Source organism: Typopeltis vanoorti, chromosome 3 (assembly GCF_054136105.1).
Source record: "Typopeltis vanoorti isolate ZY-2024b chromosome 3, IOZ_Tvanoo_1.0, whole genome shotgun sequence".
In the NCBI taxonomy this organism is placed as follows: Eukaryota; Metazoa; Arthropoda; class Arachnida; order Uropygi; family Thelyphonidae; genus Typopeltis; species Typopeltis vanoorti.
This window is the reverse complement of record NC_143551.1, coordinates 43577430-43599836: the sequence shown is the minus strand read 5'-3', so window position 1 is coordinate 43599836 and position 22407 is coordinate 43577430. Positions and strand designations below refer to the sequence as shown.

Below are 22407 nucleotides of genomic sequence, written 5' to 3'. Positions count from 1 at the left end.
AGTTGGGTAGAGCAATTGTGAGTGCACAGGATGTCAAAATTTTGCAAGATGATTTAAATTGTTTGGAGGACTGGGCTAAGGAAAATGGATGTCAATTTAATGTGGCAAAGTGTAAGGTTATGCATTTTGGGGTGAAAAGATTAGCAGCAGTATATCGCATTGGTGGAACTGTACTCCAGGAGATTGATGAGGCCAGGGATTTGGGAGTGTTGGTGGATAAGGAGTTGAAGTTTAGGGGGCACATCCCAAAAGTGGCTAAATCAGCTCATCAAATCACTTGGCTTCTGAAAAATACTTTAACAAGCAGAGAGAAACAAGTTATTGTTCCTCTATATCGAGCCTTGATAAGACCCCATCTAGACTACTGTGCCCAGATATGGGCACCTGGGTTTCTTCTTGATGGGGAGGAGGTGGAGAGGATCCAGAAACGAGTGACCGAGATGATAGCAGGTCTGTGGAATGAACCTTATGAGAACAGGTTGAAGATTTGTGGGTTGAAAAAATTGGTTGATAGGCGGAAAAGGGGTGATATGATTGAGACATTCAAATTACTGAAGGGTTTCTATAAGATTAATCCAGAAGATATTTTTGAGAATAGGTCTGGTAGTGTGGGAGGACTAGGGGCCATACATGGAAGCTGGGCAAGAATGTGGTTAGCAGGGGTGTTAGAGCTAGGTTTTTTACTTGGAGAGTGGTGAATGAGTGGAATAAGCTGCCAGAGTCTGTTGTGGGTGCTATGACCGTGAATGAGTTCAAGGCGAGGTATGATAGATACTGTGTGAATGTCGAATAGTTGTTCTTGACACGATGTTAGGGCCTCCCTCGATGAGTCTGTTGACTCCTTGGAGTCAACAGACTCATCGAGGGAGGCCTTCAGATTTCAGACTCATTGGAGTTGCCTGAAATAATAATAATAATAATAATAATAAGTCACTAATTTCAGTAGTCCCATGCTGATTTTTAGGTGACCAAATAAAATGACCAAACATGGAACTTTTCAGAGCCACTACAAATCCTGAATAAACAGAGTGATGGTCTTCCAATACATCAACGTACAAGGGTGGTCTGAAATGTTCTTGGCCTCAACCATAGATGGCAACACTATCGGCAAGATTTTTTTTTCTAAGTTGATACCATAAGCATCCATGCGAAATTGCAAGTCATTCTATCAAGTAGTTTGTTTTATACAGCTGTCTGAAGCAAAAGTGTTGTCTGTATCCCTTGAAGTGGATAAAATTGAGTATCGTGCAGTTATGAAATTCTTGTAAAAGAAGGTTTGATGCCAAAAGAAATTCATTCGAAGTTCATAAAAGTTTATGGGCACTCTTCTCCTTCATTTTCAACAATTAAGAAATGGGCTGCCCAGTTTAAACATGGCCGTACCAGCCTTGAAGATGATCCATGTGAAGGACATCCAAAAAATGTAACAACACTAGAAATCATTGATCAAGTGCACAATTTGGTATTGGATGACCGGCAAGTCAAAGTGTGTGGAATTGCTGAGACTGAAGGCATTTCAAAAGAATGTGTAGGATATATTTCACATGAACAACTGCAAATGAAAAAGCTTTCGCCAGATGGGTGCTGTGCTTGCTCACAGCAGATCAAAAACACACTTGCATGAAAATCTCTGAACAATGTTTGGAGCATTTTAACAAGAATAAAACTGATTTTGTGTGTTGATTTATTACTATGGATGAGACTTGGATTCACCATTACACACCAGAATCAAAACAGTGGACAGAAGTCAGTTGTTCAGTGAAGACAAAGTCGGTTCCATCAGCAGGAAAGGTCATGGCATCAGTGTTTTGGGATGCTAAAAGCATTTTGTTTATTAATTATCTTGAAAAGGGTAAAACAATAACCGGGGAACATTATTCATATCTTTTAATAGACTAGACAAAAAAATTCATGAGAAAAGACCCGGTTTGCAGAAGAAAAAAATCATCTTTCATCAGGACAACAATGCACCTGCTGACAAAGGTGTTTTGGCAATGGGAAAATTAAGGGATCTGCACTACGAATTGTTGGAACATCCACCCTATTCCCCAAATTTGGCTCCCTCTAACTTCTGTCTCTTCCCAAAACTAAAACTCTTCCTAGCTGATTATCGTTTTTCTTCGAATCAAGAGGTGATTGCAGCAGTAGAGGGGTATTTTGCAGATCTTACTGAGAACCACTACAGGGACAGGGATGGCACAGGAGCATCGCTGGAATAAATGTATTAGTGTTAAGGGAGATTATGTTGAAAAATAAAAATAATTTTGAAATTATAATTCATTTTTTTCATTGTTAGGCCAAGAACTTTTCAAAGGTTCCTCAAACAACCAGTCATGGAGGACTTACTAGACTGAACATCTTCCTATGCTAGATATGTCTGTTCTGAGCATATACTGACACTTCATGCTACTGTATGTCAGTTCTATTAAGGACACTTGTTTGATGTTTGATCCATCTCATTCAAAAGTTCAACTCTTTTTCTAACACCTGCTGGATTACTTAACATAATCTTATTGACCAAGAGAATGTTCTGCATTCTGACAACATGGCCAAGCCATCGTACCCTTTCCTTACACAGAATAGTGCTAAAAGACAGCTGACTATTCCTCTGATATAGCTGATCATTACTCACAAAGTCAAACCAACTTATTCACAAAATATTGCTTAAACACCATTCATGAAAAGTATCAAACTTCCGATTATCACTCTTATACAATGTCTGTATCAGCTCTATAATACAAAACAGAGAGAATTAGACTACTGTAAATTTTACGTCTTGTTTTTAGTAATATTCTGCTGTATTTCCAAAGTTTCTATAAGTTTTTGAAACTCCTGAAGTTATTCTTAATCATCTATCTACTTTATTCCTAACATCACCAATATCAGTTATACAGCTACCAAGTTAACAGAAATGAGAAACTTGTTCTTTAGCACATCCTCAAGAAAAGATAGAAGCCTATTTTCGTTACCTTTGTTTTCTCAATATGGATAACTAAACTTAGTTGATTCCTGGCATCATCAACTGCAGCAATAAAGGAGTTTGTTTCTCTCACGTTATTTGTGAATAATATATATTGAAAAATCATGTTGAAAATTGAATAATTAACGATTACGCTACTCGGCAGTAAGGAATGATGACGGATTCAGCAGCAGTCGCAAGTGGCGTATCGCCAAGTCCTCCGACATTTAAGAACTCAATTATTAGCAATATCATAAGGGACTTTGTGGCATGCAGTACTTGCGGCATGTATGCATCTTGGGAATTAGATATGTGGCTTGTGAAAGAGAGCAGAGAGCGATATCTGCAAAATGCAGGCAGTTGGAGGAAATAAGTGCATTAGAAATATCGATATCCGACTTTGTTGAATGTTGAAGGAAGACAAGTAGTGTGATAGAAGAGAATGAAAAAAAGATATATATGAATGAGAAAATAATAGTTGATAGTGTGGAAGGTGTGAGTGACTGTGAAAGTTTAGGAGATGGGTTTTGTTTGGGAGAGTGAATTTAGATTAAGAGTGACTGACCTGCAGAGGGAGGTAGATGAGTTGAAAGAGGAGGTGGAATGTCTTGTGAATGAGAGCAGAAGTATGAAAGATAAGATTAGGAGAATGGAAGAGATAAATGCAAGGAGAATCAGAGTAGGAGAGAGAGAGAGAATTTAGGGAGTATGAGTGAGAGGTATGAGGGTGCTAGACGAGGAGAGAATGGAAACAGTAGAAGAGGGGGAATGAGAGAGAGGTATGGGAATGCTAGCAGACGAGAGGATGGAAACAGTAGGAGAGATGGAATGAGAGAGAGATATGGAAGTGCTAGAAGAGGAGAGAATGGAAACGGTAGGAGAGATGGAATGAGAGAGATGTATGGGAGTGCTAGAAGAGGAGAGAATGGAAACAGTAGGAGAGAGAGGTATGGGAATGCTAGAAGAGAGAATAGCAGTAGAGGAGAGGGAATGAGAGAGAGACCTATGGGAATGAAGGAAGACGAGAGAATGGAAACAATAGGAGAGAGAGAATGGTAAAAGGTATAATGTATGGTGACTCAATGATACATGGTGTTCAAGACAGGATGCGTGAGAAGTGTTTGCCAGGAGGAACAATAGAAAGGGTGGCTATGGCAATTAGAAGAGGTGAAAGGGTGGATGAGATGATTGTGATGGTAGGAACGAATGATTTGAGTGGTAATGTAAGTCGGGCAGCGAGAGATATGAGGTTTTTGCTTGAGACTGTACAGAAGAAGACAGAGAGAGGAAAAATAGTGTGTGTGTGTTGCCTAGGTATGATAATGATGAGCTGAGCAGAAGAGCGGTGATATTGAATGCCATAATAGCAAGAATGTGTGACAAGAGAGGACTGGTATATGTGGATGCTTGGAGTGCGTTTGAGGAAAGAGAGGAGTTGTTTGCGAGAGACCGTTTACATTTGAATGAGGAAGGAAGTAGGCATCTGGAGAGATTGCTGTTCTGAACGAGTCAGTGTGTCCCAGGGAGGATGATAGCAGGGGTGGCCTCTTGTGGGAATGGATACTTGAGAGAAGGGAGACGATATCAGCTAACACTGAGCCCAGTGGAGTCTAGAAGGGATAATGCTGGGTATAGAAACAATGGCATTTATATGCTTTATACTAATGCCAGGAGTATCTGGAATAAGGGAGAGGAATTGGTGGTGCAGACAGCATCAGCCTGGCCAAAAATTATTGGGATCACTGAGATGTGGTTGACAGAAGGGGATATAATAACAGGAATAGAAGTCGCTGGGTATAGCATTTTTCATCAGGATAGGAGGGGAAAGCGTGGTGGTGGGGTACTGCTTATGATAAGTGATGACCTATGTCCTCTAATAGTGGAGGCTTTGGAAGGAAGGGAGACAAATGATTTTGAGAGCATATGGTGAGAGGTAGAGGTAGGCAAGACAGGATATTTAGTGGGGTGTTGCTACAGACCCAGGAGCACGGAGGATGGGGACCAGAAGATGTTTAGACAGCTAAGTTTGGCAAGTGCAAGAAGAATGATTGTTATGGGAGATTTTAACTACATTAGTATAAATTGGAGAGAGGAAGATGCATATAGCAATAGTGGAATGGAATTTCTAGAATTCTTGAGGGACAAATGTCTTAGGTAACATGTTACAGAGGGAACAAGAGGTTCAAGAGTTTTAGATTTGATTATAGCATCAGAAGAGTTGATAATAACTGAGATGACATCTCTCCCACCAGTTGGAGGGAGTGACCATATGGTTTTGACTTGGAAAATGAATAGACATGCAGGAGTATCAAAGAGACGGGAACTTATGTGGAATTATAATGTAGGTGATTATAATAGTCTTAGACGTCAACTTCGGGAAGTTTCATGGAGGGAGGAATTGGAAGGCCAGGATATCGTTAGTGCATGGGAAATTGTGAAAGAATATTTGTTAGCAGCAATGGTAAGTTGTATAATACGAGTGAAGAAGAGGACACAATTTGGAGTAAAGTGGATGACAAGCAATATTAAACAGGAATTGCATGTGAAAGAGAGGCTATGGAAGAGATATAAGGAGACAGGTGAAGAGAGGATGCGTGAAGATTATAAGACACAGGCCAGAAGAGTGACTAGTGTGGTAAGGAAAGCGAAACTGGAATATGAGAGGAGATTGGCCCTAAGATCCAAAGAAAATCCTAGGGAATTTTTTAGCTATGTGGCCAGTAGGAGGAGAAATGACTGTGGAAGAATGATATTGTGGGATAAAAATGGGAATAGAGTGACTGATGCAGAGGACATAGTGGAATTGTTCAATGACCACTTTATTGGAGTATTTCATCCTGGAGGAGTCAGTTTTAATGCTAGAGGGATAGGGCAGGTTCAAGGTTTAGAGGTACAGGAGGAGAGTGTGTTTCAGATACTGAGAACTCTGGATGTCAATAAAGCTTTGGGACTGGATGGTATTTCACCACGAGTTTTGAGAGAATGTGCTAGGGAAATGACAGTGCCTTTAACTTGGCTTTTCAATGAAAGTCTGGCTTCGGCAAAGGTACCTAGGGAATGGAAGGAAGGTAAGATAGTGCCATTGCATAAGGGTGGTAACAGACTGGAAGTGTCTAATTATAGACCAGTCTGTGTGTCATCAGTAGTTGTTAAGATCTTGGAGAAAGTAGTGAGGGACCGTATACAGCACTGGGCAGATGAGGGTAATGTTATCTGTGAGAGTCAACATGGATTTGTGAAAGGGCGCTCTTGTTTTAGCAATATGCTAGCATTTTATAATAAAGTTACAAGAACATTACACGAGGGAAAGGCATATACTGCAATTTTCTTAGACTTAGCAAAGGCATTTGACAGGGTGCCACATGATAAGCTGACATTTAAGTTGCAACACATGGGTCTGGATGTCAGATTGGTCAACTGGATTCAGGATTGGCTGTCTGATAGGTATCAGAGAGTTGTGCATGGTGGAGCAGTTTCAAGGAGACAGAAGGTTACAAGTGGGGTCCCACAGGGCTCAGTACTAGGACCTATATTGTTTAACCTTTATATCAATGACATTGCCAGTGGATTGCAAGGGAATATTCAGTTGTTTGCAGATGATGTGAAGCTGGGAAGGATTATTAGTAATAGTGCAGATGTGGTCCCTGCAAGAAGATTTGAATAAGCTAGATAGATGGGCAAATGAATGGGGGTCTCAGTTTAATGCAGGAAAACGTAAGGTCTTGAGGTTTGGGAAACATCGATGGGATGCTGCATACTCTATGGGAGGAGTTATACTGGAGGAAGTTGAGGAGACAAGAGATCTAGGGTTGATGATTGATAGAAACCTGAAGTTTAGGGGACATATTGCAAAGGTGGTGAAGGTAACACAGAGGATTGCTGCAATTATGAGAAGGACACTGACCTGCAGAGATAAGAGGGTTATCATTCCATTGTATAAGTCTCTGATCAGACCACACTTGGATTATTGTTCTCAGATTTGGTCCCCAGGATTTGAAGGGGATAAATTAACTGTGGTAAAGATACAAAGACGGATGACAAAGATGATCTCAGGACTGTACAAGGATAGTTATGAGGATCAGCTGAGGGAATGTGGACTGCAGAGTTTTGCGGATAGAAGAAGAAGAGGTGATATGATTGAGACTTTTAAACTGTTGAGAGGTGGTTACAGGGTTGACACTGGGGAGTTCTTTCACTTGGTTGAACAGCGGGAAGGAGTGATGACAAGAGTGAGTTTCCTTTCGTAACTTGCCATCCCTGGAAGTTACGAAAGGAAACTGTGAGCAAGAGGGTGAGGAGTGGTTTCTTTACATGGAGGGTGGTTGAGCCGTGGAATGCATTGCCTGATAGAGTGGTGAGAGCGAGAATGGTCAATGAGTTTAAGGAATGGTATGATAGACTTTGTGTTTCTTAGGGGGGAACCTCCCCTCGAGAGTCTTTTGCCTCCATCGAGGCCTGAATAATAATAATAATAATAAAATAAAAGTGTGTAAGAAAGTTTTAAACAAAATCAAAATTGAACTGCTTTCAGAGTTAAACTGCAGACTCAAATATACACATATTATTCAAGAAAAAAAAAAATTAAAGAGTAAAAACAATAATTAAACTTACTTCTGTTGAAAAGCTCTGATAAAGGTTCTTTGCATGACAGAATTCAAATTCAGGTCTTTCCAACCAAAGGGTATCATCAAAAGTGACTGAGCTATGGATGCTCTAGGAATAGGAGAAGCATGTTCAGTGATTTTTGCAGTTATACTGAAAATACTCTTGTATATGAATACAAGAGTGTTAAGTCAGGGTGAAACTTAAATTATAGAAAATTACGTTTCACACGGACTTAACATAGTTCTCATATTTTTAGAGCAAATAATGATTTATCAGAAAGAATAATTTTGTTTTATGTCTTGTCGTGTATTGTATTGTAAAGTTTTATTATATGCAAAGTTGCTTAGTCATAACTACTCTGTAAGTACCTAACAATTGCTGCAAGAAAAATGATATTCCATAATGCGAAATGGCCGACTTCTGTAACATGTACTACAGTGCACTGGTATATCTGTTAGTAAGCACGGTAACCCCCCTTCCACTACTTCACTCCGCAAGTTGCACGAGGATCCGCGTGTGGTGCCGAGTCCAGAGTTACGCATAGAAAGCTTGACATAGAAGGATGACGAAGCAGAAAGGAGTGGCACGGAGTTTAAAAGAGGATGTAACGCCAAAGTAAAGGCTTTTTTTTTTTCTTGCTACTGCTCTAGTGTTCCTGTGTTCTCGTAAGTCTGGCTGGTGTGGAGCCTCCACGTAGTGTTCCTTTGTTCGAGGAGATTTCGAAAGAATGACTCAGAAGCCTACCAGTCGGAAACCAGCCCAGCAGATGATAATTGCAGAAGATTGCAGAGGTATCCCACTATAAAGTACAGAAGGAGTCCGTAGAGAATATCCAGATAATGTGGGAAGTGTTCTATACGACGAAGGTAAATTTCTGACGAGATTAGTGAAAAGGCCAATGTAACATGCCAGCAATTGGTAAAGTACAATGTTTTTATATCTTCTAACTAGTGGAAAGGATTAGGAAGACTAACTGTAAGTGCTACGTAATGTACGTAAAATGTTATGTGGCAGCTAGTGTCTAGAGAATAGTTCATAAATTGAAAGAGATAGAGAAAATTGTTGTGTGAATTAACCTTGTGAAAGATTTGTAAGAATACTTAATTAAGTCTGATATATGTTGTGAATAGGATTGTTAGATATAATGTGAATAGAATTTGGATATAATGTGAATGGAATTAATTGATTAGAGTAGCATAACGAGACTAAGTGTTTAAATGTCATAGACAAGTTTCTCAGATTTAAATCCATGGGAAAGATAAAGTAATTGTATGTAAGAATGCTAATTCACCACCTAAAATTTTTTTTGCTTGTATAACTTAGTATTACAGAGTGTATTATATGTCCTTTCTTGGAATTAAAATGTTTTGTTTAAAATCTAAATGTTGTGTTGCCTGAGATTAGTACCTACTGCACTTGCTCATAAAAATTAGCGAACCAAAAGCGGGCAGATAGATAAAAAAATTGGTCATGACTGCAGATATGAAAAATATAGTGGATAAGATTGAATGCTGACTACTTGTAAAATCTAGGATTCAGGTATGAATCCTAGATTTTACAAGGATTTAAGACTATTAAGGAATTAAATTTCTCTGAATTTGAATAAGGAATTAGAACCAGTGCTGAGACAAAGGAATAGGCATCTGCCATTAGCATTTCCTTTGTCTCACAAACCAACAGCTTCACTCTTATCAGTAGATTGAAGAGAAATAATATTGTAGTTAAGAGATTTATGTTTTACTAGAGAAAGATTGTACTAAGGGGGGTTCTACCTGGGACACTGATATAAGTTGAAATAAGATTAAGATCCCGACTTAAATATAAGAATTAATACAAGAAGAAAAATTTTACAAGAGTGTCCATATCTCCTGGATTCTACTCTTCCATGTACCAAAAGGTAGTATATGGAAGAGCATAAATGAAGAAAATGCAAGTAATGGCTTGTTCCATATATGATATGACATTTATGTGATATAAGTTTTTTGACCTTTCTTTTGTGTGTTGTATGTGTTTCAGACTGAAAAAGAGATTAGTAGTGTGTTACGGGGGGGGGCTCTACTTGGAGACCACCACTGTTTATTTCGTCCATAAATAATACAAGGAAACAATTTCAAAGGAAATATTCAATTACTGTAAGATGATACAAAAAGTGGGTAGTGCAATAGTTAAATGAGGTGATATAAAAAAAGAGCTTTGAGGGTGATTTAAGGAGGTTGACACTATGGACAAAAGATAACATATACCAGTTTAATGGAAAAGTGTACAGTTATGCATTTTGGGATGAAAAGATTACAAGCTGTGTATTACACTGATGGACACATATTCCAGGAAATTGATGACACTAGAAATTTTAGAGTAATAGTAGATAGGAGGCTGAGGTGAAAAGAGCATGCTGCAAAAGTGGCCAGTGTCATAGGATTACTTGGTTATTAAAGAAGAGGCTAACTAGCAGAGATGAGGAAGCAATCAAGCTATCAGAGGTTAGAAAGTCTTTAAAAGGCATCAGTAACAACTATCTGGGTTTTGTGGGAGTAAGGAAGTGATGGAGATGATCCAGATATGAGTAGCCAAGATAGTGATAGACTGAAGGGTTTGTGGGCTGTAGAATTTGGTTAATAGGAAGAAGGAGTATGACAGAAACATTTAAGTTACTAAAAGGGTTTGATAGGACCGATGCAGAGAAAATTTTTCTGCACTTGGCTGGGAGTGGGGAATAGAACAAGAGTCATCTCTGGAATTGAGTAAGAGTGTTGTTAGCAAGGGCGAAGGACTAGCTTTGTTGATGAATGTGTTCAAGGAGAGGTATGACAAATATTGTGTGGAGTATGGTCTCCCATGAGCCTTCAGACTCTATGAAAGTTTCCATGTAATAATAATAATTTACACATATGAAACAAGAGCTGAAATAGTTAAACATTATTATTACAGATATGAAAACACTTATTATAACTGTGGGAAAAATAAAATTTGAATAACCAGTAATGATATTGGATAGCAAACAGAAAAAAGAATGACAAAAGCATGTTAAAAGAATGCAAAATATAAAATAATCTGATGGTAAGAAGATAGCAGTACTAAGTGATGCAGAAAGGTAAGTTAAAGTTTATATTTATTTTGTGGCAATATTGACATTTTGAAATGAATATCATTGTGTGATAGCTGAGATTGTTATGATAGATGAGATTGGATTTTTGTGTATTTCTTTGCATGTGTGTGTGTTCACTGATACAAGATAAAAATAGAGAGAGTGAAGTAGAAAGTTGACTGGTGTGAAAAGCATGCAAGACTAACAGCAAGCTAGTGAGTGTGAATGGCAAGGAGAAAAGTGATTCAAAACATGAAAGCAGAGTTGGTGAAGATGAAGGAAGAGATGAAGAATAGAATGAAATGAGGTGTGTAGACATGCATGGAAGAGTGAGAAAGAATGGAATGAAAGATGGCTTTATGAGAGAGGTAACAAATAATTTGAGAGTGGCACTATACGAAGATGTAATTATTAGGGATATGATGAATGAGAAGGTACACAAGTCTTAAAATTCACATGATAATACAAGAAAAGAATGAATAAGATTTAATAAAAAGCCATCTATTTTGATCTGAAAATTACAGATCATCTTTGGTGGCATTAGGTGCATATGAATGAGATATTTACTGGGTGTAAAATTAGTACAGTGAACGAAGTGTTAGATATGAGAAGTATGTGAGCCTGGGATGTGGGGAGAATGTGAGAAAGCATATGGATCCAAGAAGGGTTGTGGGATCAGCGAAGATCTGACTTAATGGATTTCTGATGATGATGATGATGATATAATATAATTAGAAGAACAAAAATATGGAAGTACTAAAAAGGCCAGTTGAGGACTAGGAAATTGATGGAAAGATAGACTGCAATGAACACTGTCACAACAAATCTAAGACCTAAGGCAGAATAAGAAGGAGAAAAAGAAGTACCAATAGTGAGTGAATTTGTTATAATGGTGTCTGCTATAGTCTGCCATATATAAATCATGTAGTATTGAAAATCTTAAAACTTTATGTAGAATATATCTACAAACCTAAGGATGGGTTTGGCCTGAAAATATCTCGTTTATAAGCACCAGACTGTTCAATAACTGCTTTCTGTCTCAATCCAGGTCGAGATGGAAGTTCTGGCTTTTGAAATTTATTCTTCTTCTGAACTTTTACTGCAGCATCAGATTTAATTTTACTTGGCAAACTTTTTCCACCTTAATGAATTATAAACAATAATAAAATACAAAATCTAACCTAAATCTCCTGACTATTAAAATACTATAATCATACTGTTCAAATACAAAAGATGCACTATTTTTATAAAAGTCCATAGTTTCTGAAAACAAATTAATATGAACTACTATTTAGCTAAATTTATTTTATTCTGAATAATGTGAATTCCACATAAAAGGTTATAAACCTATCATACATTAGTACTGTGAGTGGGCTGAGTTAGAAAATCCAAAAACTCTAATTATATAGACCTAACATGGAGCCAACTTTCAAGCTGCTTCTAGTATCCAATAAATCAGATGATGGTCTCATACTGGACAGAGAAATTCATCTACCACTTAAAGATATTCACAAACATGCATATTTCTGTGGGATTCGAATGCACCACTACTGTTTAGAGAATGGAAATTCTATCCTCTTGGCCAACTACAGCATTTACTTATTCAGTGTATAATGGTTACGAGTCTCATATAAGCAAGTATCATAACAAAAACCTCCATGGAATCAACAGAATCATCACAAAAGGTCCTACTACTTGAATCTATCAGATTAAATCTAAATCATTCACATTTCTATGTACAAACATTCCATGATGTATTCCACTCATCCACCACTTTCCAAGTCAATATCTACTTCTCACACTACTCTAAGTATTCACCTAGTATGGTACTAAAAGTCTAATGAAATCTTCCAGAATGGTCTTGACATTAACATTAGCACCAATTTCTTATTTCTTGCAGATTGAGGGAATATTCACTAACATCAGCAAAGAACTGAATATTCCCTCTCAATGTACAAGAAATATCTCTAGAAAATAAGGTGAACAGTAGTAGTAGTTCAAGAATAGAACCCTATGGAGGGAAAATATTGTCTCCCCAATACATACATTGGCTGGTATCAGTCAGACAGCTAATCTCTTATTCGTGTGATCACTGTGCTGGCCTGGATGGCTGAGTTAATGGCACTTTTATGCTTTATACTAATGCCAGGAGTATCCAGAATAAAGGAGAGGAATTGATGCCGCTGATAGCATCAGCCTGGCCAAAGATTATTGAGATCACTGAGACATGGTTGACAGAAGAGGATATAACAGGAACAGAAGTAGCAGGGTACAGCATTTTTTGGCAGGATAGGAAGGGAAAGTGTGGTGGTGGAGTACTGCTTATGATAAGTGAGGACTTATGTCCTCTAAGAGTGGAGGCTTTGGAAGGCAGTGACTAATGATTTTGAAAGCATACAGTGGGCAAGAAGGGATATTTAGTGGGGTGTTGCTACAAACCAAGGAGCACAGAGGGTGGCGATCAGGAGATGCTTAGACAGTTGAGCTTGGCAAGTGCAAGAAGAATGATTGTTATGGGAGATTTTAACTAGAACAGTATAAATTGGGGAGAGGAAGATGCATGTAGCAATAAGGGAATGGAATTTCGAGAATTCTTGAGGGACAAATGTCTTAGGCAACATGTAATAGAGGGAATAAGAGGTTCAAGAGTTTTGGATTTGGTCATAGCATCAGAAGAGCCAATAATAACTGAGATGATATCTCTTCCACCAGTTGGAGAGAGTGACTATGTGGTTTTGACTTGGAAGATGAACAGACATGCAGGAGTATCAAAGAGACAGGAATATATGTGAAATTATAAGGCAGGGGATTATAATAGTCTTAGACACCAACTTGAGGATTTCATGGAGGGAGGAATTGGAAGGCTGGGATATCATTAGTGCTTGGGAAATTGTAAAGGAATATTTGTTAGCAGCAATACTAAGCTGTATTCCACAAGTGAAGATGAGGACATAATTGGGCGTAAAGTGGATGACAAACAATATTAAACAGGAACTGCATGTGGAAAAGATGCTATGGAAGAGATATAAGGAGACAAGTGAAGAGCAGATGCATGAAGAATATAAGACACAAGCCAGAAGAGTGACTAGTATGGTAAGCAAGGCAAAACTGGAATATGAGAAGAGACTGTCCCTAAAATCCAAAGAAACTCTAGGGAATTTTTTAGCTATGTGGCCAGTAGGAGGAGAAATGATTGTGGAAGAATGACATTGTGGGATAACAATGGGAATAGAGTGACTGATGCAGAGGACATAGTGGAATTGTTCAATGAACACTTTATTGGTGTATTTCATCCTAGAGGAGTAAATTTTAATACTAGAGGGATAGGGCAGTTCGAGGTTTAGAGGTGCAGGAGGAGAGCGTGTTCCAAATATTGAGTACTCTGGATGTTAGCAAAGCTGTGGGACTGGATGGTATTTCACCACGCATTTTGAGAGAATGACACTCCTTTGACCTGGCTTTTCAATGAAATTTGGTTATGGGAATGGAACAAAGGTAAGATAGTGCCATTGCATATGGTGGTAACAGACTGGAAGTGTCTAATTATAGACCAGTCTGTGTGTCATCAGTAGTTGTTAAGATCTTGGAGAAAGTAGTGAGGGACCATATACAGCACTGGGCAGATGAGGGTAATGTTATCTGTGAGAGGCAACATGGATTTGTGAAGGGGGCACTCTTGTTTTAGTAATATGCTAGCCTTTTATAATAAAGTTACAAGAGCAGTAGATGAGAGAAAGGCATACTGCCATTTTCTTGGATTTAGCAAAGGCATTTGACAGGGTGCCACATGAGAAGCTGATATTTAAGTTGAAGCACATGGGTTTGGATGTCAGGTTGGTCAACTGGATTCAGGATTGGCTGTCTGACAGGTATCAGAGGGTTGTGCATGGTGGGGCAGTTTCAAGGAGGCACTGTGGGACTACAGTGCTCAGTACTGGGACCTATATTGTTTATTATATCAATGACATTGTCAGTGGATTGCAGGGAGATATTTAGTTGTTTGCGGATGATGTGAAGCTGGGAAGGGTTATTAGTAATAGTGCAGATGTGGTAGTCCTGCAAGAGGATTTGAATAAGTTAGACAGATGGGCAAATGAATGGGGGTTTAGGTTTAACACAGCAAAGTGTAAGGTCTTGAGGTTTGGGACACATCGGGTAGATGCTGCATACTCTACTGGAGGAAGTAGGGGAGACAAGAAATCTGGGATTGATGAGTGATAGAAACCTGAAATTCAGGGGACATATTTCAAAGGTGGTGAAGGTAACACAGAGGATTGCTGCAATAATGAGAAGGATGCTGACTTGAGAAGATAAAAGAGTTATCATTCCATTGTATAAGAACCTGATCAGACCACACTTAGACTATTGTTCTCAGATTTGGTCCCCAGGATTTTAAGGGGATAAATTAACTGTGAAAAGAGGTACAAAGGCAGATAACAAAGATGGTTTCAGGCCTGTACAATGTTAGTTATGAGGATCGGCTGGGGGAATGTGGACTGCAGAGTTTGGTGAATAGAAGAAGGAGAGGTGATATGATTGAGACTTTTAAACTGTTGAGAGGCAGTTATAGGGTTGACACTGGGGAGTTCTTTCGCTTTGAACAGCAAGAAGGGGGGTGATGAAAAGGGGCCATCCCTGGAAGTTACAAGAGGAAATAGTGAGCAAAAGGGTGAGGAGTGGTTTCTTTGCATGGAGAGTGGTTGAACCATGGAATGCATTGCCTGATAGAGTGGTGAGAGCAAGAATTGTCAATGCGTTTAAGGAGTGGTATGATAGACTTTGTGTTTCCTAGGAGGGACCTCCCACGATGAGTCTTGATAGATTCGTGTTTCCTAGGAAGGACCTCCTGCAATGAGTCTTTTTGACTCCTTGGAGGCCTAAATAATAGTAATAATAATAATAATTTCTACTCTCCAACTAAAATCCCACTGTAGATATAGATGTTTGTGAATGCCTTTAGGCAGCAGATGAATTTTATCACCCAGTGAGACTACCATTCTGCTTATCAGAAGCTTGAAGTAGTTTGAAAAGTTCTATAGATCAGGTTTTCCAGATTATTTAACCCTTAGCCCACCCATTTTTCTTATGTATGATCAGTTTACAACATGTTGTGGATGGAAGTCACCTAAAAAAAAAAAAATACATATATTATTCATTTCCAATGCTCATCAGATTGTACACCAACTTGTTATGCTGTAATTCAGGCTCAACAAATATGCTCAGCCACTTCTGCATGATGAGTAGATTTTGGCAGCTCGTAAGTAGCTGCAGACAGGGCAATACAGGATATTTTTTATTTATAAAAAATGACTTCCTAAATGTAAAGTGATCAGCAGTGTTGCACATATGTGCACTGACAATCACTTTATGAAATTTCTATTGATTTATTGGAACATATCATTAAAAAAAATGGAGATCTTGGGTAAGTACATGTTTTGAATGGCAATTTGGGTTTTTTCATAATTTGTCAAGCCTTGCTGTAATCTATCAAATGCTTCTTCAAAGTCCAAGAATGCATAGGACTGTAAAGGGAAGTTCTCCTTTTCCACTACATTCATCATGTTTACTCAAAAATGCAAAATAGATTGCTAAACAAGACATGTCCTTTACAATCTAATCTTTAAACATACCGCAGGGTTCCACTCCCTTATATTTCTGGCATCTCAGAAGCGATTGGCAGAATTTTGAAGAAGTATCATCTCGTTCCCACATATTTTCCTATCAACAAAATTTCTCACTCATTGCCATCTACAAAAGACAAACTGGCACCTCTATCATTAGCTGGCATTTACCAGATGTGTGAATGTAATTTAAGATACTTTGGACAAACAGGCCGTTCTGTGGAAAATAGAATGAAGGAACATCAGTATTATATTGAATACATGAAACCTCAAAAGTCTGGTCTGGCACAACATAGTATTGACACTAAACACAATATCCAGTGGGATAAAGCTCATCTTCTCCATAGATGCAAGATTAAATATGAATGCTTTTTCAAAGAAAGTTGCAAAGCACTTTTACATCAGCCAAATTTGAATCGAAATGATTGTCTCTCTCTCCCAAAAGTTTGGGAGATTCTTATCTTATGTAACCATCAAAGAAATAGATTTTAAGAATTATTTAATAATATTTTATTAATATTAATTTCTAGCATGCGGTAACAGTTTTTAATTGGTAATCCACCGACTGTTATGTACTTTGTATTCCATTCCTTTGAACTGTTTGTTGTCTACACTGATGATGTACTGTTAATTTCAGTACAAAATACTTGTACCTTTATTTCATTAAAGTTAATTACTGTGGTTATCGTGTAATTTATTATTTATGTCCTTGACAAATTTATACCACAAACTGCAGATATACAGACTGGTCTATAATTGGAAACATCTTAGCACTACTTTTGTACAACAGCATTATTTTGACATCTTTCCATCACTAGATTCTCAATAAACAACCAAGCAGTTATTTAATGAGACCTGCTGGCTAAACTGTTTAAACTACTGGCATAGTTGATTGGATAGTATCTCTGCTCTCTACCCATCAGATGGTGGATTTGAATCCTACTGAGGGCAATGATACTTGTGAAAGTTTTTAAAGTAGATGAATTTGATTATATCCAGGATGAAATAATCATCTTGTTTACAAAAAGATGAAGATGAAAGAATTACAAAAAAGTCCCATATCTGATCTCTAGAGTAGGATTTCTGAATATCTAAGTCCACTCAATAGTACTAATCTATGACAGGTTTACAACCTTTTGTGGGAGGGATTTACATAAAAAAATTACAAGGATACAGTATTCTCATTCCCTTAAACACATATGGTATGATATTGTCACCCAACCACATCACCTTAGTGATGCAGTTGTTTTCTTGCCTACTCAACACCTCATTCACACTAATATGAAATATACTGATAAACTGCTTATTACCCCAATTCCACTACACCTGCAGTGGTCACTTTGCTGTTATTATCACCCACCACTGTTACTCTTCTGTGATTGCTTTTCTTCTCGTGCTTTCCATACAAAGAAAGAATTACATTGGTTTATTTTCTTTAGCCTGAACTATCAAATCTTCTCCTACATGTGCTTTTTTTTATTTCATTACTTGCATGCTAGGGCAGCATTTTATACTCATGCACCTGCTATATGTCTTCTCCATAACAGTTTCTTTTTCCACACTGCCTGCCTAAATTCACTATCCATTCTAATTCCTGCTTGTTATAATAAAGTTTTCTAAATGCTTTACAAATTTTCTCTTCCTATTTGTGGCTTATAATGATGTTCAGTTACATGTACAATTCTATTTATTTCAACTATATATATGGTGAAGTGAATCTAGAAGAATGAGAGTTACTTATGGAGTGCCTGAAGACTCATTACTAGGGATTGGCAATATATTGCTCAAGAGATTATTTGATGTTGAAGAACACACTGAGAATTGATAAAAAGATAAGGAAATTATTATCCTTCTTTATAAGGCCTATGATATGGACATATCTTGACTATTATGAAAAGATTTCATCACCTGGGTTTCCTTGGGGATGTGAGATAGTGCTGGTGACAGGTCTGTGAAATACTCTCTATGAGGAGAGATTGAAGGTGTGTGTGTGTGTGTGTGTGTGTGTGTGTGTGTGTGTGTGTGTGTGTGTGTGTGTGTGTGTGTGTGTGTGTGTGTGTGTTGTGAGGGGGGAGAGATTCAAAATTTTAGTTGATAGGCAGAAAAGAGGAGACATGATCAAAATGCACAATAAGCTCCTAAAAGTGATCTATACGACTGATGCAAAAGAAAGTTTTCAATACATGATGAGTAGAGAGAGCTAAAGATCATCACTGGAAATTTTTACTTAGAGAAAAAGAGGTGAATGGAGTGGACTGCCAGAGATAGTTGTGAGTGCCTTGACAGTGAATCAGGTTAAGGAGAGGTATGATAGGTATGGTGTGAATAATAGTTAGTGTTGATCTCCCACTGTGAGTCTTCTGACTCCATGGACATACCCATATAATAATACCTTTCTCATCAAATAACTTCAGTATACTGTATGTCTTATCTGCTCATTTATGTGTATATTCAATTTCCTTGTATTGTATTAATAAATTGACTAAGAACTTTTCATGATCTTGTTTGACTCATGCATTTTTGACTTGCATCACTAGTACATCACATAATCTCTCACTTTGTCCAATTTGTCATAGAATAGATACTTAATTTGCAATTATACTGTATCCTGCAACACAGTTCTTGATAACCTTGTTAATTTCAATACTAATGAAATTAAAAAAAAAAAAAGAAGTCATTTGTTTACTCCCTCAACCCTGCATTCATTATAAATTTCTACTTTTCTTGGTTGCATTTCCTTTCCTACCCTCCATCCATGCCTCCATAGTTCAGTCACTGGTTTAATTATTTTGGGAGGGAAAATTCTGTCAGAATTTTTCCTCCCAAAAACTCAGGTTGTCATCTTGTAAAACAGGAAATCTGGCCAGACAGAATACAATCAGTTTGAAGGCACAATATGCCGGCTTTAGTAACTCCCACTCTGCTCTTAATTATTTTTGGCCATAATTCCAAACAAACACTTCTATCCCCATTCTGCTCTTAGTTGCTTTCTCTGTCCTCCCTGAAAATACAATGTGTTTCATATTCTATCCTGTATCTCGCTCTGCCAACAAAGATTTTCTATGCTGGTCATTTCTGACTAGTTTACTTCAAGGTGCCAAAAACCCCCCACTCTTATATCCTGATGTGTTTTGGAATTCATATACAGAAATTGCAATATTCCTATGGTCCCACAATGACCCCTTGCATTTTATAATCCCATTCAGATTTGAGACCTGAGAAACTATTTACTATTCCTTGGTCATTCGCATTTTCACATTCTTTCATCTAGGAACTGTACACAGATTTTTTCATTCTCATATTCACTCACCTACCTCAGGGATGGCTCTAGTTTCCCTGAATTTGCATTTCAGATCCCAGACACCTAACTCCAAACCATTCAAGGAGATGTCATATATAACTATCAGTCATATACAAGTTTTTGTCATCAATCAAATTCACTCAATACATCTACAAAATTCATATCATTCCTCCTGTGTATATAAATTTCTTCATAACTTAATAGTTTTGAAACTAGACAAATGGACAAATGAATGGGTTGATGGTTTAATGCAGCAAAATGTAGTATAGCTCCTCAATTGAAGGAGCTATACTGGAGGAAGTAGGGGAGACAAGAGATCTGGGGGTGATTATTGATAGAAAACTAAAATTCAAGGAGCATATTGCAAAGGCAGTGAAGGTAACCCAGAGGATTGCTGCAATACTGAGAAGGACGCTGATCTGCAGAGATAAAAGAGTTATCATTCCGTTGTATAAGACCCTGATCAGATGACACTTAGACTATTGTTCTCAAATTTGGTCCCCAGAATTTGAAGTTTGGTGGATAAAAGAAGGAGAGGTGATATGATCGAGACTTTTAAACTGTTGAGAGGCAGTTATGAAAGTAAGCTGTGAGCAAGAGGATGAGGAGTAGTTTCTTTGCGTGGAGTGTAGTGGAATCATAGAATGCATTGCCTCAGAGACAGTGGTTAGAGCAAGAACGGTCAATGAGTTCAAGGAGTGGTATGAATAGACTTTGTGTTTCCTAAGAAGGAACCAGAACGAGTCATTTGACTCCATGGAGGCCTGAATAATAATAATAATAATAATAATAATAATAATAAATAATAATAATAAAATAAGTGATCATACAAACAATGCTGATATTCAAATGAGATTAGCTTTTTTTTATGTTGTAATTGGTGATTTGAATCCATGATCTGCTGCTTAATAAATCATTTGATTTATGTTGTTCTTAGATGAGAGAGTGTGAGTTAATATGGCTAAATGTCATAATGAATTTAGAGAGAGAGAGAGAAAGAGAGAGACTGAATGAGAGAATTAAATTCAGTCAACTTACATGATTTTAAGTAATGAATGTAAAACAGAAAAAAAATAAAACATCACTTTAAAAGTAACAATAAATGGAGGATGAACATACTTGTAACAGCTTTCATCAATTCCCGCTGCAGTCTCATAGATAAACGAGCTTCCTGTAGCATAGCTGGGGGGGAAAAAGGTTAATTTAAATAATGGATATTTAAGTAGTAAGTTTATATTTCTCTCTTTCATAAATTAATGAACTGGCAGTCAATGAAAAAAAATAATTATTATTTCATGAATAAAAAACTGGAAGTCATGACTAAAAATTTCAGAATGAACTGCTGGAAACCTTAATGACATATTTATTATTTATAGTACATTTGGTGGGCTGGGAGTTAGAGATAATCCAGGAATCATAGTATAGAAATGAAACATGACACTTTTCAAGCCACATTATTTCAGCTCTTCACTCATTAGAGCAGTTGGTTAACAGTAACCAATGAAAATTATCTGCAACTTAAAGATAATTGCAAATGACTGCCACAGCCAATAATGAAGATATGATATCCACAGCCAAGCTGCTGCCTGTACCCAATAAATGATCACACAGTGTATAAAGAATATGCATAAATATCCCAAGTGAGTTTGTAGTCTATTTTTCACTAAGTATCCACTAAATAAACATAAATCCCAATGATTAATCAGGAACAAAATTTCTAAAAATTAGTGGGGGAGAGGAATGGTATAAATCTTCACATGAGCTTTTATTTTACTTCTTTTTCAGAAACTGCATTTGATATAAAACAAATGTAATACTCATATTTAAATTTCATTTTTGATTTTGTTATCACTTACTGCCTTCATCTCAATTATCTTTTAAAGATCATTATCTGCAATTCTAGAAAAAATCCTATTGCCCTTTGAAGCCAAATAAGGAGAATTTATGTAATATAAACTAATTATAAAAATATGCTGTCACAAACTATAATCAAAGTTCATGGAGTCAAAATATTATTCAACGAGTGTAATTTTTATTTTGTTATTTATACCATAAATGTTAAGAAAGTAATTTGGCTTTATGACATTCTTAAAAATTATTTCTTGCTTACTTTTCACTAATTCTTGAGTTTCTTTGCTTACGGCTGATTGACGGGGAGTGCTCCATAAACCAAAAGGTTTAAAATTGCTGCTCGTCACCGACGCCATGACTGTTACCATGGAAACCATACATATTTCTCTTCGACTTTAATAAAATTGTACTATATAGAAGGGAAGATAGTAAAGGGAACATTAAACGACTTTAATTATAAATTCTGTTTCAAATAATTTTTTAAAATATTTTAATAAATACATCATTAAATTTTTCAATCGCTTTTAGTGTTTAAAATATTTCTTGTATGTTTGGTTAAAACAGCATTCCATAAAATATAATAATAATAATAACATTTTTTATAATAATACTTTCCTCAAGGGCTCACTTTAGTGAGTACGGGAGTGGCGAACCTGAGGCACTTGATGCTGGACCATACCTTATTTCATGTAATATATATCTGTTATATTATCTATAGGATGGTCCCTACTCTTATTTCTTTCTATCCTTTTCTTCTTTCTTGTCCCTTCCCCCCCCCCCAATACTATTAGAGTAATCAAGGGCTAGGGGTGATTCTTTCAATGTTTCTACTTTTTTCATCTCTTCATGAATAGAAGGCAACGGGAAACACTATGCTTCTACTTTTTCCCTAGTTTGGATGAGCAGTAAAGATCAAAATGACGAGCGATGCACAGCTCAGGATGGGTTCCCTGGGTCCGGAACTGCGCAATTGGCTACCAGGGAG

At 37.2% G+C, this 22407-nt stretch overlaps 1 protein-coding gene across 1 annotated transcript in view; it reads right to left on the bottom strand.

The window, feature by feature from the left end:
• The window catches only part of LOC150108084 (UPF0193 protein EVG1), an 80591-nt gene extending 58813 nt beyond the window's left edge, over positions 1 to 21778 (bottom strand). The window contains exons 1-3 of the mRNA XM_090415948.1: positions 21682 to 21778; positions 20691 to 20753; positions 11620 to 11790 (exon numbers count right to left, since the gene is read on the bottom strand). Coding sequence (XP_090272074.1) covers positions 11620 to 11790; positions 20691 to 20753; positions 21682 to 21778 — 331 coding nt within the window. The remainder of the gene's footprint in view (positions 1 to 11619; positions 11791 to 20690; positions 20754 to 21681) is intronic.
• Positions 21779 to 22407: the final 629 nt, after the last annotated feature.